The sequence below is a fragment of the Neodiprion fabricii genome, chromosome 6, assembly GCF_021155785.1.
Source record: "Neodiprion fabricii isolate iyNeoFabr1 chromosome 6, iyNeoFabr1.1, whole genome shotgun sequence".
Taxonomy (NCBI): domain Eukaryota; kingdom Metazoa; phylum Arthropoda; class Insecta; order Hymenoptera; family Diprionidae; genus Neodiprion; species Neodiprion fabricii.
In genome coordinates this window covers 28,993,325-29,015,261 of record NC_060244.1, presented here as the reverse complement: position 1 = coordinate 29,015,261, position 21,937 = coordinate 28,993,325, and the positions used below count along the sequence as shown (strand labels likewise).

The 21,937-nt window shown below is 41.7% G+C and overlaps 1 protein-coding gene across 5 annotated transcripts in view; it reads left to right on the top strand.

Moving 5' to 3' along the window:
• Nucleotides 1-1,135: 1,135 nt before the first annotated feature.
• Nucleotides 1,136-21,937, top strand: part of LOC124185279 (segmentation protein cap'n'collar) — a 119,530-nt gene continuing 98,728 nt past the window's right edge. For 2 of the 5 annotated variants that reach the window (XM_046575866.1, XM_046575865.1), the window contains exon 1: nucleotides 2,641-4,160. In XM_046575866.1, the coding sequence (XP_046431822.1) occupies nucleotides 3,693-4,160 (468 nt within the window). In that variant the 5' untranslated portion in view covers nucleotides 2,641-3,692. Of the gene's footprint in view, nucleotides 1,506-2,640; nucleotides 4,161-21,937 lie in introns of those variants that run through there. The other 3 variants (XM_046575867.1, XM_046575864.1, XM_046575868.1) reach the window with 2 other exon arrangements.

Below are 21,937 nucleotides of genomic sequence, written 5' to 3'. Positions count from 1 at the left end.
AATTCGGTAAAAAATAGTTATATCACTCTGTCAATAAATTGCAATAATTCATCATTCACTGTGGTTAATTAAGCTCAATCAAAAGTCTTACGACGGCTCTATGTAAATAACGAGAAGCTTTCGTTCGGGATCCGGTGATCCGGAGGTCACAAATCTTTGCATACAATCGGAATATTCTTGCCTTCTAATTCACCAGTGCTGTTGTTACAATTTAATCCTGACAGAGATCAAGTTACAACCAAACAACACGTTAACGAGTGCTTGCGTGATTAAATAAACAGTCATAAATTAATATCAAGCAATCTTTACCCATTGGAAAACGTTTGAAATTCAGTCCTCTATATTTGTTTTCCGATTCCATTAAATTTTCTATAGTTTATCGAAAATCATCCGCAACATTAGAGGAATCAAAAATCTGTTTGAAGCTCGAGCGCCGACTGCCTGCTAGCCGAGCTTTCATTACGGTACGTTGGGTTGTTTGTAATCAGGCGTTTTCACACAAGCACAAGATTTGTGGCAAAACAAAGGCTGAAATTATGCTTTTTCTGATTGTTTTACGAGCGTTATTTCTAACTCGAACAGAATCGTACTCAACCAGACGCTTTAAAGTTGGCTATTTAAAACTGTTGGAAAGCAACGTGTGAGATTTCGCTCAAGAGAAAAGTGAAGTTGAACAAAATTGGTGTCTAAACTGTTGTGTACGTTCCAATTCGTGTAAATAAAATGAAGAGAAGAAAGAAATGCAAAAATGAATTACCGAATGGTATCCGAATTCATTACAACGAGTAGATAAGTAGCGAAGTACGAAGACTCAGATAAACGAGGAAAAGAAATTCAACGATTATTCAACGGAGCGAACGGTTATATTCGCGATCAATATCTTATCCTAGGTTTGATACTCCGGTTGTTTATTCAGCCAATTGGATTTCGTCAAGGACGGAGAATTGGTTAAGGATATGCGCAGAAAACGAAGAGTCAAGTCAGTGCGCAGCCGGGCGGTTAAAACACGCGTTCGAAATACGCGCGGGAACGCGGGACTGATTCAAACTGAGTGAAATCAGTGGATGACGTCAGTAACGCGATGGTTAGGCTTGGTGGGAGAAGGGAGACGTATGCGGCTGCCATTCACTGTTCATATTTTATATTTTATCAGACGAAACACCCTGAGAAATTCCATCGATAAACAAACAACGATTAGAAAGACGTTTGAAAATTAGAATATCGGTGAAAAAGTACTGTGAAAACGTGACAGAGTGAAGTGGAAGTGCGATACGCGCAGTTGCGTTTGTGGTTAAAATACACACGACATACGTACGTAGGGAAAGCGATCTACAGCGGAGTGTTTCGAACAACATTTCGCCGCCGGTTATTACTTTATCACCGCCCGATCTGCCATGGCTGACATCGTGAGAGAATTGGAAGAATTCGTTAGTATACAATCCGTCCCTCGAGTCGACAAATCACCTGCAGCAGCACCACGGAGCGGAAGAATGACGTCGCTTAAGGTAAGAGACGCGAATCAATTGCAATACTTGGCACCACGCTCGCGATATAAATTCGCGTACCTGCGTAATTCACGGTTTCGTTTGTAAAATTGGCAACGCTGGTTGCAACACATGATCGCGGGCAAAGTTCGCGATGACGGCAAACAGCTCGCTCTCTAATTATTTGAAATTGCTGCTCGATGGTTGGACGGAGACGAGCGGCGCGTATCGTATTATGCTAAAATCCCTAGGACCGACCAGCTCTTATTGAGCATCGTTAAGTGCAACAACTATACACGATCACGCGATAGGGTTGATAATTTTTATTCCTTCTTCATTCTCGCCTACGTTACATTCGCGCTGCAAGAAAATCCGCGTCGTTTTTCCTCTCTTCGCGCCGCCACGTTTAAAGCTCCTGCATTTCTGGCCACGCTGCACGACCTTCCCCCATAGACGTACAAATAGGCGAAGAGACCCCATCGAATATCTGAAACTCCGAAAGATCTCAAAGTACCGTGGATATCGTTGCTTCCGAAATTCCTGTAACAACTCACTAGAGGGGATACATAGGACGCAATAATCGAGCCATATCAACAGTTTATCTGTACGAGATTGGGCCTGAAATCAGACTTCACACACTCGACACACGGACGTATCTATAATATAAACGTCGAGAAATATCGGTCCGTCGAAACAAACAACGATAAATTTTAATCGAGGACAATTGTTAACTTGTACACAGCTTTGGAAATATTAATGGGCATACACGCTCTGAGGATAATTGGTAGAATACCACATGTCATCGCATACCGCCCGCATCTCGTGACTTGACGTTTTCCCTGATAATGATGCTGTGATGACGAAGGTCGTCGCAAAGCTCGTCGGACAACGAAACAGCGATTTGATCGGTAAGACGTACAGACAGAAGTGAAAATATCGAATAACAAACGAAAAGCGGTAACGACGCGTAATCCCCGATCGGCCGGTTCAATCGATATGAAAAGTAAAAAACTCCGAGCGAACGACTCGATCGGTCGATTTGGCGCCTCGGCGTCCGCCTAGCGGCGCGGAGCATCGTATATTCGGAGAGGGGGATATCCCCGGTTGGCACGTCCCTGGCCGCGCGCACATACAGCGTTGCCGTAACTCCGTCTGCTGAGTCACATATCGTCAGCGATACCTCCGCGAGCATAGGTGTGCGCGACGGTTCGTTTCTCTGTAAAATAAAAGGAAATCGACGCCAGTGACGAGAGGAGCGAGGAGGGCCTTTTAAAGGGGTGTCTCGACGTCCCTTTGCAATTTATACCCGAGCGTAACAACGGCATAGAGGTATTAAACAACGGGCCAGTGACAAATCGCGGCACGAGATGGTTTAGTGAAACGTACAACTGTGCGGTCGACGCAAGCCTCAACTTTGCAATCTTTAAAACACACGGCTCGTCGCGCGGCCGGCTCCGCTGCTGCCAGCCAGACCAGGCGAACCGACGAACGAACTGTCAGTTATCGGTCGAATATTTACTCACCTTGCTCCGTTTCGCCGGCCTCGAGTGATAAACGGTCCTGTTTTCGCCCGAGTTTCAGGACTTAGCGGGAAAATACGCGACGACGTTCCTTTGTTTATGTCCTTTTAAACTGGGAAGAAAAGGCTGTCGGTTTGAATAGCTGTCATCAACGGTGTGTTGTGACTACCTTCACTTTCGTCTTCTTTGTATTTTTGATTTTCTTTCTTTCTTTATTTCCTTATTTCTTTCGCTCGAGTTCTCTTTTCGCCGACTTACGCTGTTTCAATTGATTGGAAATTACGCTAACCGCGGACGTCGAATGCGGGCGAGCTCTAATTCCTACTTTGACGTACCCCGTGTTTTGAGGTTATTTTTGGGCACAGATACCGAGTAACTGACCTATGACTAGCTGCTGGGAGCTGCTCCTCTCCGGCTTTATTTCCGATCTGACAGTCGAACCAGGAGGTCGTGCCTCCCGTTATAAACCGTCGATTATTATTTGCCATTGTGAGTGTGATAATACATTATTCTTAATACCGTGAGTGGTGACGATGTGCCGCCTTGTCCCTCGCTTCGTACTTAACAACGGAACACAGCCTGTGCGACTGCTCTGAGCGAGGACTGGAAATCCTTTTTTCATTCTCCTCGTCGGACTCTGTTTTAAAAGGCGAAAGACTCCCCGAGGTGCTATACAGACTGGAACAAAATGCTGTGTTTGAAAAAATTTTACCGAGAGGAGCTGCTCCAGCTCGCTCTCCTCCTCTCGCTCCTCCGAGTCGATCCCAACTCGTACCTAGGCTTGGACATTCAGACGATCGGCGTCGGCTCTCTGGACCTTCACAACGGCTCGGGATGGCACACCGATGCCCAGACGATCGTCCATCGCCCCATGTTCGTACACCCAAAGAACCTGGACTCGGTGCTGCTCAACTACGAGAGAGACCTATTCGAAGACTTGAACTCCCTCGGTCGCTACAACAGGATAAACTCCCAGCAAAACGACATTCACGCCTATCTTCTCAACGTCGAGGAAACCAGAAGAGACGTCGCGGTCGCCGGACCCAGCGTCCTATCTACCTCTAATGATCCCGCCAGGATTACCGCCGTCCCTGAACCTCCCAGCGTCGACAATAATCCCGCCAGTCCCGTCGGTGCTGCTGAACTTACCCAGGAGGTAAGCGACAGCTTTCTTTCCTCAACAATATTTCTTCTAGGTTTTCAGCCGATGTTTTCTTTGGCTCGATACTTGTACCGAGAGCGACGTTCGATTCGGTTCGTTTAGGTCCATTTCCTTCTCAAGAATAGCGATCGCGGCTGACAAAGGCTACGCTTGAACTTAGCCGCGTACTCAGATTCGATATTCTGTTGAATTTTTTTGGGCAAAGTTGTTTGTTTCTATTTGTCAATTTCACTCTTGTATTTGTGAAGAAGTTGGCTGATGATATTTAACAACTGTTTAATATTTCACTTGAAAAACTAATCGTTTTTAGAAGGTACCGATAAACAGCCGATCGCTCTTTAGTGAAATTATACACTCTTAACTGTAACTAACTGACTTTGGCTCCAAAGCGACGATGCCTGACTCAACCAATTTAAAACACTGTCACTTGAAAAACCACTGATGAAAATTCTGACTTCCTCGTAAATTATTTTTGTAGAAAAAAATGAATAAGAAGTCTTGACACAACTTAAAGAAGAAATGTCAATATCCTAGAGGCTCGATTCTCTTACTTCTTCGTTGAACATTGGCTTGAACTTCTTACTGTTTGGTTGGATCCTGTGTTTCTATTAATCACCCAACTTTTTACGTATTTTTATCAACCTATCGACCTTTCTTTCTTGCAGTCGTTACATAAGTTTATTTCTTTTCCTTGATCGACTATTTCAAGCGGCTAATTAATTACTAAAATCAAGAGAACCTGAGGCAGAAAAGTACAAACACTTTCTTTTATAAAATTCTTTTGTAAATAGTCTCATCGTAAACCTTGTTCTTAAGACATTAGGATAAATCTCAAAAATTTTCGTTTTCAAATACGTAGATTAATCACATCGTGAGACACTGAAAAAGACAAAAAAGGTGTTGGAATTTTGCTTCTCACCTCTTGTTTTTCGAGTTCAGTAATTCGCATGCCTACATACCCACCTCTACCGATATCGCGATTCTCTCTCTCTCTCTCTCTCTCTTTCACTCTCGCTCTTTTGCAAGCGAGATAATAGCCTCAAACACAGAGCCTGCAGTGTCTGGATTTCGTGCACAATATATTTAGATGTCACGTTGAGGTGGAAAGTCATTGGCTGGTTGATTCGATCCTTATCGATTTAAATAACACCCACCGCTTAACAGATTGTAAACAAAGAATAGGTGATGAATATCTTGCGGTCCGACTCCTCTCCATATAAGCAACCTCTATCGCTGTATTGTTTCCAACGCGAATTATCTATCCATCAAACGATCCGGTTATCTTGTGTTATAGATAACGTGTCGAACGTAATTCGGTTCAAAAAACACTCCGCCACCAAATTCACCTCGCTCGTTCACTTCACCTGAACGTGGACAAAACAATGCAAACTTTTTTAATTAAACATTAAATCGTCGAACGAATAGATTTCGGTAGGGCTGCAGGTAATCGCTAGTGAATTATCATTTATTTCCCATCAAATTCGATTCAAATAACAATGGAGCGAAAGTTTTAACTCACGAAATAAAAAAACAGTTTCTTCAGATCCGATAATATTCTTTGTTACATTCTCTGCGTGCGAAAAAAAAGAAAATCAATGATTTGGAAAATCTGTGAAAATGTTGGAAGGAGTTTGAAGAAAAACAAAAGGAGAAAGAAATTACACAGCTTGAAAGAAACCTGCGGTACAATTTCCCTCCCAATTTGATTCGCGACGACGCGACGCGCGACGAGCCGTGTCAGAGAAAGGAGAAGAAAGGGAACGAAAAGGTCACACTTGCACCGACCCTTCAGGTTGAACAACCGTCCAACAGGTTACAACAGCGTTCATCGGCCTTTCACCCTGTCTGGGCCTTTTCCAGGGGCGCCGACGCCTCAGAGGGTGGCGAACCTACGGCAGCCTTGTTCGAGTCTGAAAACCCGCCGTTGGGGTGCGGTGAAAAAAAATTTCAAAGGCTGAGGAGCATTTCAATTCGTAAAGCGTCGTGGGGGTAAAATTATAGGAAGATGTAGAGGTAGAAGGGGTACAATGTCGAGTTTCTATCAGGGTCAAGTTTGTCACGTTACATTAGTAACAATGCGACATTAGAAAAACTCGTTATTTTTGCAATTTTAGGACGATCTGACATTTAGGAAACTGTTAATAAAGCAGGAACAAGATCAAATTTTCTTAATAACTTCAGCCCAGTGAGTTTTTGAGAGGTAGGAAAAATTTAATTCATAGAATTAAAACATGCAGAAAGTCGGTGTATGGATGGGTAAAAAATTAAGATCGGTATTCTTCTCGATAATATGGAATCTAATTTGATCTTTCTGTATGTCGAATTTCGATGTTTTCAATTTTCTACACTTATTCACCTATTCTAGTTTTAAAAACGAGGACGAGCTGAGCGTTCACGCGGTTGTTTATTCGAAAATTTGACTTTTTTTGCGGATGGGTAAAATGAATGATCTGTTTTTTTCTAATTCTCTCCTCAAGATCCAAACTTTCGACGGCGCGAAATCGTTGCTTATATCGTATACATTACGAAATCATTGTTCAAACGCGTTTCACATGCGATTCAATGATTACGGTGATGCTGCACTCGCCGTGCAATCGTGCGTCATGTTAAAATATGACGAAACAATGTTCGTTCCTTGCAGTCGAATTACACGCACGTCTTCTTGGGAATAAAAATTTCACACACGGTAATAAAAGAAATTTCCTTTGTGCCCCGCTCTGCTTCTATTCGCGCAAGTGACGACTTACAGCTAACATCACGTATGCGTGTATGTAAACGAGTGCAAATATTTGATATTTTCTTTTGCAACAGACTGTGTAAAACCGACCTGCACACGTAACCAAATGAGAAGAAAAGTAAAGTAAAAAAATATTATAAAAAATTTGAAAAATAAAAGAAAGAAAAACGTGACGCCGCCGGCAGATAGAAAATTATCTGTAAACAGTGTAAGCACACTTTGAGTTCAGATGCTGTAGACGATCTGCATCTGCGTCTACGTCATCAGAGTCTTTGGGTGAAAAATCTATGCTGCTTCTTTAACATCTCACCTTGTTACACCGCAATGTCAAGTAATTGTTTCTCTATCGCGCATATATATTCTATTAGAAATTGTAAAAATAACAAACTAGTTTTCTAACTCGGGTGAGCGGAGAAATATGCTGTGCATGTGCAGTACGGGTATAATAATGCGAATTTTTTAGTATTTCTTTCTTTTTTCTCCCCCCCTCTCTCTCTCTCTCTTTCTCTCTTTATTTTGTTTTGTTTGTAATTTACTCTCTTTGTTTTCGCGCCAAGTTTTTCAACCTAATCTGTTCAGCCAGCCTCTAGAGATCTTTTCCTCTTATTCGCCGTGTTCTTTGAACCGGTATCTTGCACCGCTGGTAGAAAGAAAAACTTTTCTCGAAAGTTCGCGGCCGATGACATCGTACACCGTTCGTTCTCGCAAAATAATCTCTCCTCCTCTTCGCCGTTTCTTTTGCGGCGGTATCGTGCAGGCGGAATTTATTTTTACAACCGCTGGTAACCTCACGGTACGAAGAGAGAAAGGGACGGAGAGAGACGAGGAGGAGGCGGAGGAGGAGGAGGATGAGGAGGAGGAGGAGGAGGAGGAGGAGGAGGAGGAGGAGGAGGTAGACTATAGACGTAGGCAATCGCTAAACGAGAGTGCGTTACCTTCGCTCTTGTCCCCTGACGCGACCTTGCGAAAATATAACAAAGTCCGATTCGCGACGACGTATCTTTAATTCCCTGCTGCACCGGCATGCTTCTGTGCAGATCGCATTCTATTCCCTGCGGCGTGTTTCTTATCCAGCCTTCCCATTGCCCGTGCCAATTATAATCGCCGTTCTCTTCTTCTCCGCTCCACTGCGCGCAGTTTCTGAATTTTGGCAGAAACTAAATTACCCAGTGAAATATTGTACAGGTACCGATGCGATACAATGACGTTTATAAATAAATCTTCTATGATTATAAGAAAATTTGCTACAAATAATTATTCTATGTTAATACCGTTTGTTTTCGAAGTTTTAATTGCAGGATTGATAATCGTGTTTCTTTACCTTGCTACATTTTGTCAGTCAAATCATTGAGGCCTCTGTAATATCGATTAATTTTACCACACGAACACGTCGCATTGTCGCAACAGACGTAAAGAAAAAGTAATAGACATGACTGTGTCCAAAAATAATAGCGACACGTCATGTGACTATAAAATTTTCTTACCGCGACTGCGAAACTCATTTTCATTTCTCGCCCGGAATCATCGTATTTTTTTTTTTGTTTTTTTTATCGGTTATGATTTGAAACTTCAATTACCAAGAACGTATATTTTATAGTGACGGAAGAAATGAGAGGAAAAAGTACGACTGCGTAAATTCAACGAAATTCTGTTACTTTTATTCGTCGATTACGCGATTTCACTCGTTCATTCCTCGACATTTCTATCGTCTGTGCGATCGCAGGCTCCAATTTGAGAGAAAAAAAAAAAAAATTAAGCAAATAAAATTAACGATTACGCAAGACGAAATTTATTTCTAGTCACAAATCTGACGCTTAATATAAAAACGAGCTCTACATGAAAAGCTGTCTAATTGCGACACACCAAGGAAAATATAATCATCGTCATCATCATCGCACTCGGTAATATGTTTACTTCCACGTGTTACAATAACGCCGCTTAGCAAGTTAAAAGAATTGGCGGACAGGCAGGCAGGCAGGTGTTGATTTTCCGACTTATTTTTACGAAATTGGCAAGCATCTTCCGCGGCATCTATACCAAACTTTCGCTTTTCGTCGCTGCAAACGTTTCAAAAAGTACGCGTGCATTATCTACCACACATACAGCAGCTGGCTGCAAACACGGATGAAGTAGTTGTATTCGATCTGCATTCTTACGCGTCGTCTGCAAGAACACGTGTTTGTTTCTTCAACTGACATTGTAAGTGTCATTGTCCCTCGTGCAGAATGGCGTATACATACGTATATACCTACAAAGCACATACCGCATCTAAACACGCAAGATAATGCAATTCGCGATGAAAATCCTTACAGTTCGAATTAACTCACTCCTGTGCCAAATAATTACACGTATATCGTACATGTAACGTATCGCTGCGCGAATTCATGTCTTATCTAAATAATCATCAGGCGCGATAATGATGATGAAATAACGAGAACTTGCTGAAAATAAGAGGGTTTCTTTAATTTTTTTTCCTTTTTTTTTTTATCACTCTTTTTCGAGTTACTTTGGGAAACGATAGAGAAATTGATGAGACGTAACGATTATTTTCGAATCGCGTGACGTAAGTAAAAATTCACAAGCAACGACGCGTGTTACAATATGCACGCGTATGGTGCATACCGAGGCGAATCTCGCGCAATTCGCGCTTAAGGTAGAGAGGAGGTATAACCGTATAAGTCAGACACAGGTATTTATGTAAGTTCTCGCGACTTTTACGGCTCGCTTCTGTGTCACTGGAAGTGATTATGCGCAGGTGTATAATAAATGTACGCGTGTATGAAGAGAGACGAGAAGAATTGAAGCAGCGAAAACGAGCCATACTCGTCCGTATCTCGATCTAGGCTGTAACCAATTGCATTTCATCTACTCGATCCCTTTGCCAAATATAGACCGCAAGTGTCTCCTGAGCGATCGACTTTCGACCAAGTGTGAAAATACGACGGGTTTTACGCTTTTGGAATGATTGCAGGAATTAGCGCAACCTGCGGAGTTGAATATTCATTTGACGTGACGATCAATTCCTTGGTCTGTGTTTTTGTACGTTTTGCGCATTCCAAGTGATACCTGCGATCGATTCGTTTCTTTTCCCCAATCCTTTGATTTTCGTTTGAATTTCATTTTTCTTTACATTTGTTCACCTCGCGTATTAAAGAGGTTCGAGTTAGTAACGTTCACTTTATCGGTGAATGTTTAGAAAAATCGTTACTTCGCAATCTTAGAATTGTCTGAAATTCATCTGTTTCGTTACGTTGACGTTACTGACTCCAGACTTGTACATTTTCTAAAATTGCCTCCGTATTGAAATTCTTTTGCACTATTCATACGCGATCACTTATCAACGACAATTAGCAGTCGCAAAAAAAAGAGAATAAGAAAAATACGTATAGGTATATACGTTTGGTACGACACGGTCACGGACTTTTGATGAAATCACTCTGTATAGTGCATTCTAGCGATGCCCAATAACAACAAGCTGATAATAATCTATGTATCGATTGATCGATTCCAAAAAAATAATCGAACGCGACATGATTGAAAATTTTGTAAGTAGTCTTAATAGCGGAAAAGTTTATTCGTGATTTATGGTTTCATTCAAAATATTTTTCAGTTTCAGTTGAAAATATCCATTTATTTTTTATTTATTATATGAAATAGATACTCAGTGAGTAATACAATGATGATAATTTATACTCTAATCACGTAAATTGATATCGTATCGCGTCGTTCGTGAAAGTGAAAAAAAACCAAAAACCGATTGTGAGGAAAAATAATCGATTATACTGCAACACTCGCTGAGGAAAAATCGTTGCCTAATGCAGTACATTATAAAAGATAATACGAAAAAGCAATCGTGAAAACTGGGCTCAGAATATGAGAAAAGAATTTTGATTCATTCAGAGTTCCGGATTGAAATATTTCAAATTTGTCGACATTTGACTTTACAAAATTAAGCAAACGACTCTGACATCGACACTCATCGCTGATTTTCTCTCCCTTGTTATAATCCCGCAATTATCATCGTCGAGCATTGCAGCTTGTTTCTTTCCGTTCTATGATGGAATAAAGCGCAAAAAAAATACACTCCAGTGCCGTACGATCACCTTCCTCTTCCTCCTCCTCCTCCCCCCCCCCCCCCCCCTCCTCCTTCTCCTCGCCTACGTATCTTATCTGGATCAGTAGGACAGCTATAGGCATCGAGGTGTCGCGCTGCAAACGTCCTTCGCGAACAAACTGCACCACACGTGCGCTGCATTCGGACGATGATTCAGAACTATATGTACACACAGGGTATATATGCCGTATTTTGCACTCGATGTTCCGGAGCGTCGTATCGTGGCGTTTTACGATTTCCGGCAAAAATGCAAAAGTTCCCAACCGGAAGAGAGAAGAACCAGTTGTTTGTCCCTTCGTTTCTCTCTCTCTCTCTCTCTCCCTCTCTTTGAAGAAACAATTTTTTATTCTTAAATGCGGAAAAGAGAAGCGGTATTGAATTTCTTTGAGAGGGTGAGCGAATTGATTCCTGAATTGAGCCGGAAGCTGAAATAATCAAGTTTACGATCCATGTCGAAAAAATGTATAAAGGAAAGAATTACGAAACGAATACCGAACAACTCTAGCTGACAATCACGTTGACAAAGTTCAGTCAGGTCAAAATAACGTCCCGTCAATAGGGAGTAATCTGAAAGCTAAAAACCAAACGAATTATTATTGTTATTATTATTATTATTTGAACGGAAACAGCTCGGCTAACAATAAGCTCAACAACTTGAAACCAAAACCATTGTACTGCCTTTTTTCGAAGGAAATATGCCCAATTTCGATAAATCGTAGCTCTCCGCGTTTCTTTCTTGCATGTAATATGGATTATTTACCAAATTTATCGAAAAATCGATCTGATTACAATTTTATATGTAAATAATGCTCATTTCAAGATTTGTTCATTATTGACAATTCCCCACATCCGTGTCAGGTGACTTGTGCAGAATTTGTTCTGAAAACCCTATGAGCTGTTATTGATTGAAATTAATTAAACAAACTATGCGAAAGGTGGCCGATAATGCAACCCGTCGACTATTTCGTTCGAAATTCACGGTTCTCAGTTTCTTTGTTTGCCGAGGAATTGTCGTTTTCCGATTAAACTTGTCAGAACTTGACTGGTTCGCGTCCGTTTCTAGACTCTTTAATTTTTACACGTCTCGCCTTGACTGTACAAGCGACACGTGGTCAAACATACGATCGCGATCCATCTGTCAGAGAATGCGAATTAATTCTTACGATGCCGTTGCCTTCGTTGCGTTGCAGCCTCCGATGCACACTGACCTCGATAACCAAAATAATCGGACAAAGTGGAGCGTTGGATGCGATGGATAAAATTGGTGGAATAAAATGTGAACAACGCGTGTAAGAGAGGGAGGAAAAAACGACGCAAGTCGGTGAAAAGACTTCGCGGCGAGAAACAGATGCTTGGCCTCGATTTTCAAAATTAACGTCGCTGCAATGCGTGGAAATGAATATTCTCAATTTCGAGGACCCTTAAATTTAGCCAAATACTCCAAGGATTGAGAAGGCGAAACCAAGGCTTTGCTCTCGGATTTATCGCTTCGCGTTAAATTATACGCGTTATTCCGTCTTGCAATCAGGGCCAGTTGTGGTCTCCACCTCCAACCTCGCACAATCGATTACACTTTCTAATTATAACTCTTGACCCTAGCAATTTTAAATACTCTAATTTTTTATAGCCCGTCACCGGGAGGACAAAATGCAAGTCGAAAATAGTTACCTAAAATCCGCAAATCGGCGTTTTATTCCTCGTGATAATCAAAGATCCGGAGAACACCGGTTAAGTGTCGGTCAGGGCTGATGCAAGGACGCTAAACAACGTCCATTCCGCACCAAAGACGACAAAGACGCGTCGATCTGACGCTTCTCTCCTTAAAAGGCGCGCGAATTTCTAAGGACTGCGTCAGGCGTCTCATTTGCTATAGAAGAGTTTCGCTTTTTTTCTTTAAACGGAGTTTCAACGACGGTTTACCACGTAAATTTTGTCGTTTTCCCGAAGGATATGTCCGTAGTAAAGGCCGAATTGTCGGAGAAATCTGCGGAAATCATTGCGTCATTGCTGCAGCTATTCCTAATTGTTACTATTACGTTAGAGAGCCAAAATTATCGTTCCATCCCGTAAAACTTTAGGCTTAAACGAAAAGATTTAATTTTTTTCTACGGCCTCGTGTGTATTAATGCTCGATTTTTTGCAAAATTACGAATCCCAATTATCCCTTATCCCTTAATTATCAATCTTCCAACGGGAGATACTTGAGAAATAAATATCTTACTTTGATTACGTGATTTATAGTTATTTCTGAAGATTACTAAGAGATTCCTATAACCCTAAAAGATTTCTCATGACTGCCGATGATTAACTCGACGATTATTAATGCGGAATTTCATCATATGATTACAAAGTGATTTCGGAGATGACGAAATGATCGCGAATGATATCGACACCTCGATCGCTTCGGTGAAACACACCCCTTGACATCTGCTGCCAGTGAACTGCGAACTATTGTTATTTATTGTTTCAGACGCGAATGAATGCGTTTTCAATACACGCTCGTGAAATCAGACCGCAATTGTTTTTCGAGAAATCGGAAGCGTTTTAAAACACGTTTTTCAAACCATATATTTTCTTACGGGTTGGGAAGCGCAAAAAAAAACAAGATATTTTCGCTAATTTCTTTTTTTTTTAATGTAATAAAAAATACTTGCGGTGCCCAGGATAACTCACGATAACTTCATCCGAAATCAAGAAACCAAATATTTCCTGTTAGTAGGTGAATATAGCTACAGTGATTGAACAAAGGATTGTTAAAAAAATTTTAACTTGACTTTTTGGCAGAGTCGTATGCAAAAAAGTACAATTTTCGGTAAAATCTAGACCAAGTATTGCCTTGTAAAATAAATTGTGAGAAAACAAGAATCTTTCGTTCAATCACTACAGCTATACTCACCTAGTAACAGAAAATATTTGGTTTTATTTTAGTTTCAGAGAAAGCTGTCTAAATAGAGGATACTTGTTTTTCCGAAACCTTTGTTCAAAATCTTTGAATGACAATTTTATAAAATAACGTTCAAATATTGTTCTTTTATATACTTGAATTATGAAAAGAATAATTCCATTTTTATATTTTTAAAAAATTATTAAAACGTGTAATCCCCCCTTAATATAAGAAATTTCCTAAACTCCTGTTCAGGTGTTTGTTCGCGGCTTCTTCCTCCGAATTGTCAAGTTTCTAGCCGGGCAGGTTACGTAAAATAACGACGCAGAATATAACGGGGTCATCGAAGAAGCAGCGACGTCGCATCGCGCGTAACGGATTTATTTATTCAAAATTATGGTGATCCGTTTATCGTCGTTTCGGTAATCCGCTGACGAAAATTCAAGGTGTGTATACCTTGCGTGAAATTTGAAAACACCGCAAAAGCAGCAGCAGCAGCAGCGGATCCTGACCCAGATCATATATTCGAGAAGTGAGCAGAAGATGGAAGAGGAGAGGAGAGAGGCGGCGCTAAGCGTCGAGCATTCGAAAGATCGACACTGACATTTGGCTTGTGCCAAAATTTCCTCAACAGCATGTGCAGCGGTAAATCTGAGATCCGAATTGCGAAAAATTTTTTGGCTTCTGCACCGTCCGATTATATCCTGTAGAAATTTTACCGCCAATTCTCCACGTGGCGTTAAAGCGAATCGAAGAAACGAAAAGGCAGGAATTTTTTTCCCCACAGAATATTTGATTATTTTAAATAACGGCAGAGTCTTATGACTATTTGCGATTTGCGTAACGGTTTTAATTCCTCGCCAATTTGTTGTAATCCGTGGTTCTGACGCGTTGAATTATTTTCCTTGGGACGAAAAATCGCGACGGTTTTTTATCCCCGTGTGGAGAAGCCGAAGCAGGAGGAGGATAATGATGCCGATGATGTTGATGACGATGACGATGACGATGCCAGTCAGCCGATTAGGTCGACTAATCTCTCACGAAAGTATCGGTTCGGTATTGATCGATGAATCCATCCGTCCGTGACATATATCTGTCTCGCGATCAGAAAACGTGACCTGCTTGTGATTCGCTGTTGGAATTACAGCGTTAAACACCCGCCTGCATGACTCTCTCGTAGCTGATCGAGGCAAAGTTAATTTAAATTTGAATAATTAACTCTTCGCTCAGACGATACGGAGATACGACGGGCCTGTAGAATACAATTTCATCGCTGCATTTAACGTATAATAATTTAGGGAGGTGTAAAAAGTGACACTGATACATATTCCATTTTTATCTTCGTTGTCAAAATTTAAATAAATAATTTAATCGCCGCAGGGACGGTAGTAAAATATTATAAAAGTATCACCGACAACGTGAAATACGAAGTTTACTAAACTGTGTATCTAGCGTGTAAATTGAAAACTTGCGTTTAAAAATCATCATCAATTCGTCAAAGTATTCATTTCTTCGATAAAAATATACAACACGATGTACAGTTTGTTCAAATGATTGAAACACGTCTGCAAACTCGGGAAAAAAGTTTCAGTATATATATATATATATATATATATATATATATATTGAGTCGCCGTATTTAAATATCGACTCTCGCGATCGAGATCGAGATTTCTCTTTTTATTTATCAGTCGCGAGTTTGACGAACGATTTCGCAATATCGCTGCAGAGAGCCGGCTCTCTCGGAATTTTTAAAAACGTTATCCAACGAGCCCGTGTTTATAAAATACACAAACCCATCGTCTGCCACCGACCTACTTATCCTCATCGCCGTCTGCGATTTCTTATTAAATTTACAAATTTCGAATCGTACCCCCAAAATTTTCGGCACAACTTTTCTCCCACGTATTGCAAATTTTTTTTTTTTTCTACGTCTGTTTCCACCTTAATTTCTTTCTTCTTGATCTATAAATTACGTCTGAAATCTACAAAGAATATCATAAAATTACGCGAAACCGAATTAGTCGAGAATTTGATAGAATCGCTCTTAGACTAACAACTGTATGAGTAAAAAAAAAAAGAAATAAAGAAAGGAAAATTGAAAACAACATTTGCTCGTTCAATGGGGAGTTTTTCCTCTCTTTCTCTTTCTACTCGGCATATATTTTTTTCAGACTATACCTCTCGCGATTTTTGTATCCTCGCTCCTGACACACTCCATTGTTCCTCCCTCTCTCTCCCTCTCTCCCTCTCTCTCTCTCTCTCTCTTCCTCTCGCCCACGCGTCCATCTCCCTGCGTGGTTTCGAGGGACGGATAACCTCGGAAATTTGGCCGTGTCTCGTCGTCGGGATTCTGTGCGTAGGCAGACGTCGGTCGTTAAGTTAGGATAGGTTAGTTGCCCGACCATGACCTTCGTCTGCCCGTAGATACCGTGCGCATCTGTTTCGTCTAAACATTCGCCCGGATGGATAATCAATTTAGCAATTTCGTTGCCGAGCCGCCCTCGTGATTTCCTCCCTTCCTCCCTGCCGCACTCCGCACTCTCCACTCTGCTCTAATTGTATCCTTTTTGCATCGTCAGAACTCGTTATACGCACACGATGCAAGACTTGATACGCGTACAGCGGATGAAAAGAGATTGTAACGGATAGAAAAAAAGACTCTCCGATCGTAGAGGATGATAATTGATACCGGCTGCGAATTTATTTATTTATTTATTTTTTTGCTCCACATCTCTTCTCTTTCTCGACATCTTTTAGCGTTTTTTTCTACATCATAATTTACGATTCTCGCATTCTTGGCCGCAGCGAAACCTGCAATTCTTCTATCAGCTGAGAAAATCTTTTTTAAATTCGTTATGATGCGTGCATGAGATTATACCTGTAAATCATCCGGCGGTGACGCACGTAATATGCCTCTACGGTGGGGGAGGAAAATGTTTTTATGACTCACCTTTCTAGATCTCTAATCGGAAATTTTATTCTATTTTTCATTCTCAATTTTAGCTTAATTTTTTTGTTTGTTTTTAAGTCTGTGTCTTTTAAACCGTCGAACGTTTATTGCATTCGTTTCCCCATGACGAAACTATCGTTAATCTAACTTGCAGTATTTTTCCGAAATATTATTTACTGCTAGAGAAACAGACAAATTTAAAACAACGCAGAGCGAGACAGAGAATGATGGAAAACTACAATTCTGATATGAATCGCTATATCTCATATCCTGAAAATGAAATATCTGGAATATTTTATTGCGACAGGAGGATCGGTTTAAAAAAATAAATAAATAAAGCATTATTTCAATAGCGCGACGACTAATTTCGCGCACTGTATTATTCTTATTACTCGTTACGAAATCCTCTGTAAGAACGAAGAGAAGAAATCGCAAAAACCTTGAATTTACATGACGCGATGTACGAGAACCACGTAAGAAAAAAATAAAAAAAAATTAAAAAAAAAAAAGAATAAAGAAACGAGAGGAAGAAGGAAGAAATTGGCTAGGTGGCCAACGGCCGGCTGGCTGACCGGTTGATTCGATAAGCTGATGATATCTATAATAGACTCGTTGTTGCAGCGCGAATAAGCGATCGACGAGACGAAGCGAGGAACTTTAACGTATAAACATGCAAAATGGTAGAAATAGTCAAATTGTTTTCTCGCTCTTCGCGTCTATTCCAATCGACCTTGAACGCTCCGCCGAAGTAAAAAAGCTCCTTCCCACCACCTTCTCTCTCTTGATCTCTACTTGCAGCGAGAAAATAAACTCCCAACACGCCTTGCGTCCACATATCCGCAGCTACGGTGCGTGAAATATATGTACAGTCCGCGCGATAAATGTTCTAAACACCGACAGGAATGCACTGCGCATAAGGTAGGGAATTATTTTCTAGGGAATTTTCTTACGAAATTCGTTACGCATATTTTTCACCGTCTATTTCTGACCACCGCATTCAGCAATCGAGTGCAGTTATTAATCCAGGCCTATTTGTGTACGTCCGTAATTATGTTACAGTGAATTACGTAATTATATCGTTTGTAGAAATCGTTAAATAAACATGGCACAAATCTGCTTAACGACATCTCTTTTAACGTATTGGAACAGTTAAAACCGGTCACCGTTTAAACGTATTCCGTGACCCTTATCTTTCCGTAGGAGTGGGAATCCGGTGAAAATCTCGCTCACGATCTTCGAACCGAACCTTTTACAGGTTTCGAAATGTATTTTTATCGACGATTTACTTTATCGAACGCCCTCGAGCAACAATTTCAACCGCGTATACGTGTTTTCAGTAAAATTCACCGTTATATTCCTAAATTTTATGTGCATAATTATTCCTTTTATCTACCACTGGTCAATCAAAGTCCAATAGTCGCCACTTTTTTCTTCGCTCGGAGAACGTGCACATAAATTTGTACACGGACACCATGATTGCCGATTACAGCATAATCGACATAGTTATTAATAATCGTGACGTCTGTCTGCGGTCAGTTTTCATTTCTATACCGCGCGTACATATTATATATCGAAATTACCAAACTCTGCATCTTGGAGTCCGCGTATTACACGCACTGCTATTATACTAAACAGGTACTCGAATTTGTTTGCCTGCAGCGTAATTACGTACACGAAAGTCAAGGACCTCCTAATGACGTTGCCCACGGTGATTATCTTGCTTGGCCCCGTTTATTATTGTAATTTTCACGGTTAGCGCAAGTCGGAGAATCGTTGGACTCGTCATTTTATACCTTTTTTTTTTTTTTTTTCTTTCTTTTAACTTTCTTGTTTTCCGAAGATTATCACACATGCCCATTGACGTGCATTAGTTGAAATACCGACGACGACGCCGCGCTTTCTTTGGGCATTGAGATTAACGATATGGATACGAGGCGCTCTCCGACGGATTGACGCCATTGTCGATAATTATCGTGCCTCTCTAACACTACTGGAATCCTTCTTCCGTTCAAGGCGAGCGACTACCTTACGCGCGGACTGAATAAATTAGCGTTTACGCCGCGCGCGGTTCAACTTGAAGGAAGTAACGCGATTCGAGATGTTGTAAGAAGATTCGGCAAGCCGTGAAACCCGGCTATCACAGGACCCTGACTCCGTATTAAAGTCCCAATTTACCAAATCATCTCGCTCTGTGTTCTCCGCTACCGGCGTTGTTCGGAGACTCGAGGTTTCTCACGCGCGAGAAAAATTTTTAAACCACAGGGATAAACGTGTACGCCGCCGTGACTTTGTTCGTTTGCCTCCGTACTTAACGCGTGACGTGGAAGCGTGCATCGGGAAATATAAGTGAATTTTGAATTCTGATGTCGCTGGACACTCTGTAACACAATTCCTGAAAAATGGACTGCTGACCTCTGAGGGTGGGGAATTCGTGACTGTCGATTGAAAATTTCAAGAGCACCGCCGGCTACCGATCATCGTTTCAATTTCCTGTACAACATGATATCTAAATCGCTTTTCTTTCAATTGTCACTTGTAACAAAGTTTCAAAGTAGCGCGGTCGACATCTCCTCTCGATTTAGGTGCCTACGAGCACTGCATGCACGCAGCTTGATCTTGACCGCGACGTTCCAAATATAGTTTCACGCATTCTCGCGCCGGCTAAACGATGCAGTCTGGAAGCGACCTTTTCTAGAAAACTTTTCCCGAAACACAGGGACGGTCCGACACTGCGGCAAGTATTCCTCATCTACTTTTTATCTACTAGGTGTCCGGCTAGTTGACCCTGGAGAATATCGGTTCATGGATCGTCCGTAGAGTCGATTGGGGGTCAAGGCCCGTAAATTGGACTACATTACAGTCGTTTCCTTTACAATGATCGAAGACGCACCGCGTGGGATCGAGTTATTTGTATAAAAAAAACGGCCGTACGGACCCGCATAAAAATTTCGGAATCGAAAGCAGGGGCTCTTCTATTGTGCGAATTGGAGTCCACCTGGCCTGCAAATAACGGCAACCGGCTCGGTTGTACATCGAGAGACCATTTGAAAAATAATCACGTCCCAGAGCGACGTCGCACGGACGCGTCGATAAACGATCCTGTACTCACTGTCGCCAAACAACTTGATTGAAGAGTAGAACGCGGGCGTTCCGATACATGGCGTAACTGTAAACTGGATCAAATGTACGCTGCCAAGCGTAGGCGACAAACTTTTCGGTATCAGAGTCGACTGACATTGCTCGTCCGTTGCCAATTACCGCAACGTCGATGCGCCGTTGAATTTGACCCGACATTGTATCTCCGTGTGCAACCTAGTCGCGAATCAACGTCGACCAGACCGATCTATGCAGAGGCTTCGTAACCGAGTTACGGTCCACTGTGTACGCGGTAGGTTATACGTTGCTGGATAAATTTAGCGAGCTTGTTGTTGTCATGTTTTTCGTAGCGCTGCGGGCCGACTATCGTCTAATCTAGGAACCGAGCTCGCCGTTGGACACATCTAGATAAGATCCTGGCCGATTGTTAAGCAAGACCCATCTCGCAAGTGTCGCGTTCTTTCGTGCTTCGTAGGTGAACCGTGAATACGCGACATGCCGCGAGGCGGTGGGCAAAGGTACACCGACGTGCATACGTACATACGTCAGTTTCTGTCCACGTGGCGAATTCGCGGAGACACGTATGCCAAGAAAAGCGCTGACTCCGCTCTGACAGGGTCGCGTGAGAGACAACGAGAGAGTATAATTGCTACGCAGAGACAGTTTTGGCGGAGATTTGGCGAGGACGCAGTTTCAAATTTATTCCAACTGAAAATTGTCGAAAACTTTTATTCCACTCCCTCGAATTTCGGAAATTGCTGATTAGCGAATGGCACCGGCTGCACGTCGGTTGTGGGTGGGTGATTTATTAGCGCCTGTCAGACAACAAGGCTCACATTTAACGTACCAATTGTTATCGTAGGTCAGTATATATTATTTCGTAGAGACGCGGTCGTCGGTATGTAAGATAAGAGAGAAATTATAACACCGTTGAACGCGGCAGGATTTCAAGGGGGATAAGATAACCGGGGTGACTTTCGTTTGAATTGATAAACGTTGGGCTGGTACGTTGCCAAGGAAAAAAAGAAACACGCTATTTTCAATTCGGCAAAACGTGCATCTATCCGGTCGTGTTCGCCGCGAAGAAAAACAAGTTTCACCAACTGCCGCGCTCTTCTCTATTGCATTATTGAATATTGCATTAACGTTGCTTCCTTACGCACGTTCGGTCTATATGTTAAAAGTATGCATAATCGCTTCTTCGACGACCCTTGAACGCCGCTGCTTACTCGCCAATGAATTCGCAATTGTAATGAGCTGTAGAGGACTGGGTACAGGGAAATAAATGCCTATGCCACATGGCTGTGGGTATAATAACGCGTGGCGGGGTAAAAATTGTTACAAGGTTGGACTGAATTGCCCGGTCGGTTGTGGGCAAGGAAAGCAACGCCGTGTGAGCGATCGCGTCTTGTCAAGTAGATAACTGAGATATGGCGGCTGGGAATATTGTCTCGTATACTACATATATGGATGAGGAAGATACGTGACGTGAGTCGCCGTGCCAAACGGTGTGATGTTCAAAAAACAGACGAACAAGAAGAAGGAGGAGAAGAAGAAGAAGAAGCAAAGAGGGCAAACCGATAAATATACACCGATTACACCGAAATCATTTCAATTTCAAATCAGCCAGCGAATAATGGGTGTAAAATATATTTATGTATGATCGCGCCGAATCGAAACACACTGATTTCTTCGAACGTCGAATTTCAAATCCGACAGCCGCGACGATCCGATAACGTGACTTTGTACCGTAATTAAGAAACCTGAGGAAGGTCGAGCTGCTGGATATTACGAAGTTTCAGATTCGTGAAAATTACCATTTTCGAAAAGTTCTTCAACCGTGTAACGAAACAGTTTCTCACGAGGTGTGTCTTGAGGTCCGATAAAAACGCATCCAAGCTAATATTATTTACCTTACGAAAATCTGTTCTTCGTTCTCGCTTCGCAATTTTTTCTGGCAAATGCACGCAAGAGTCGTGTACCCATT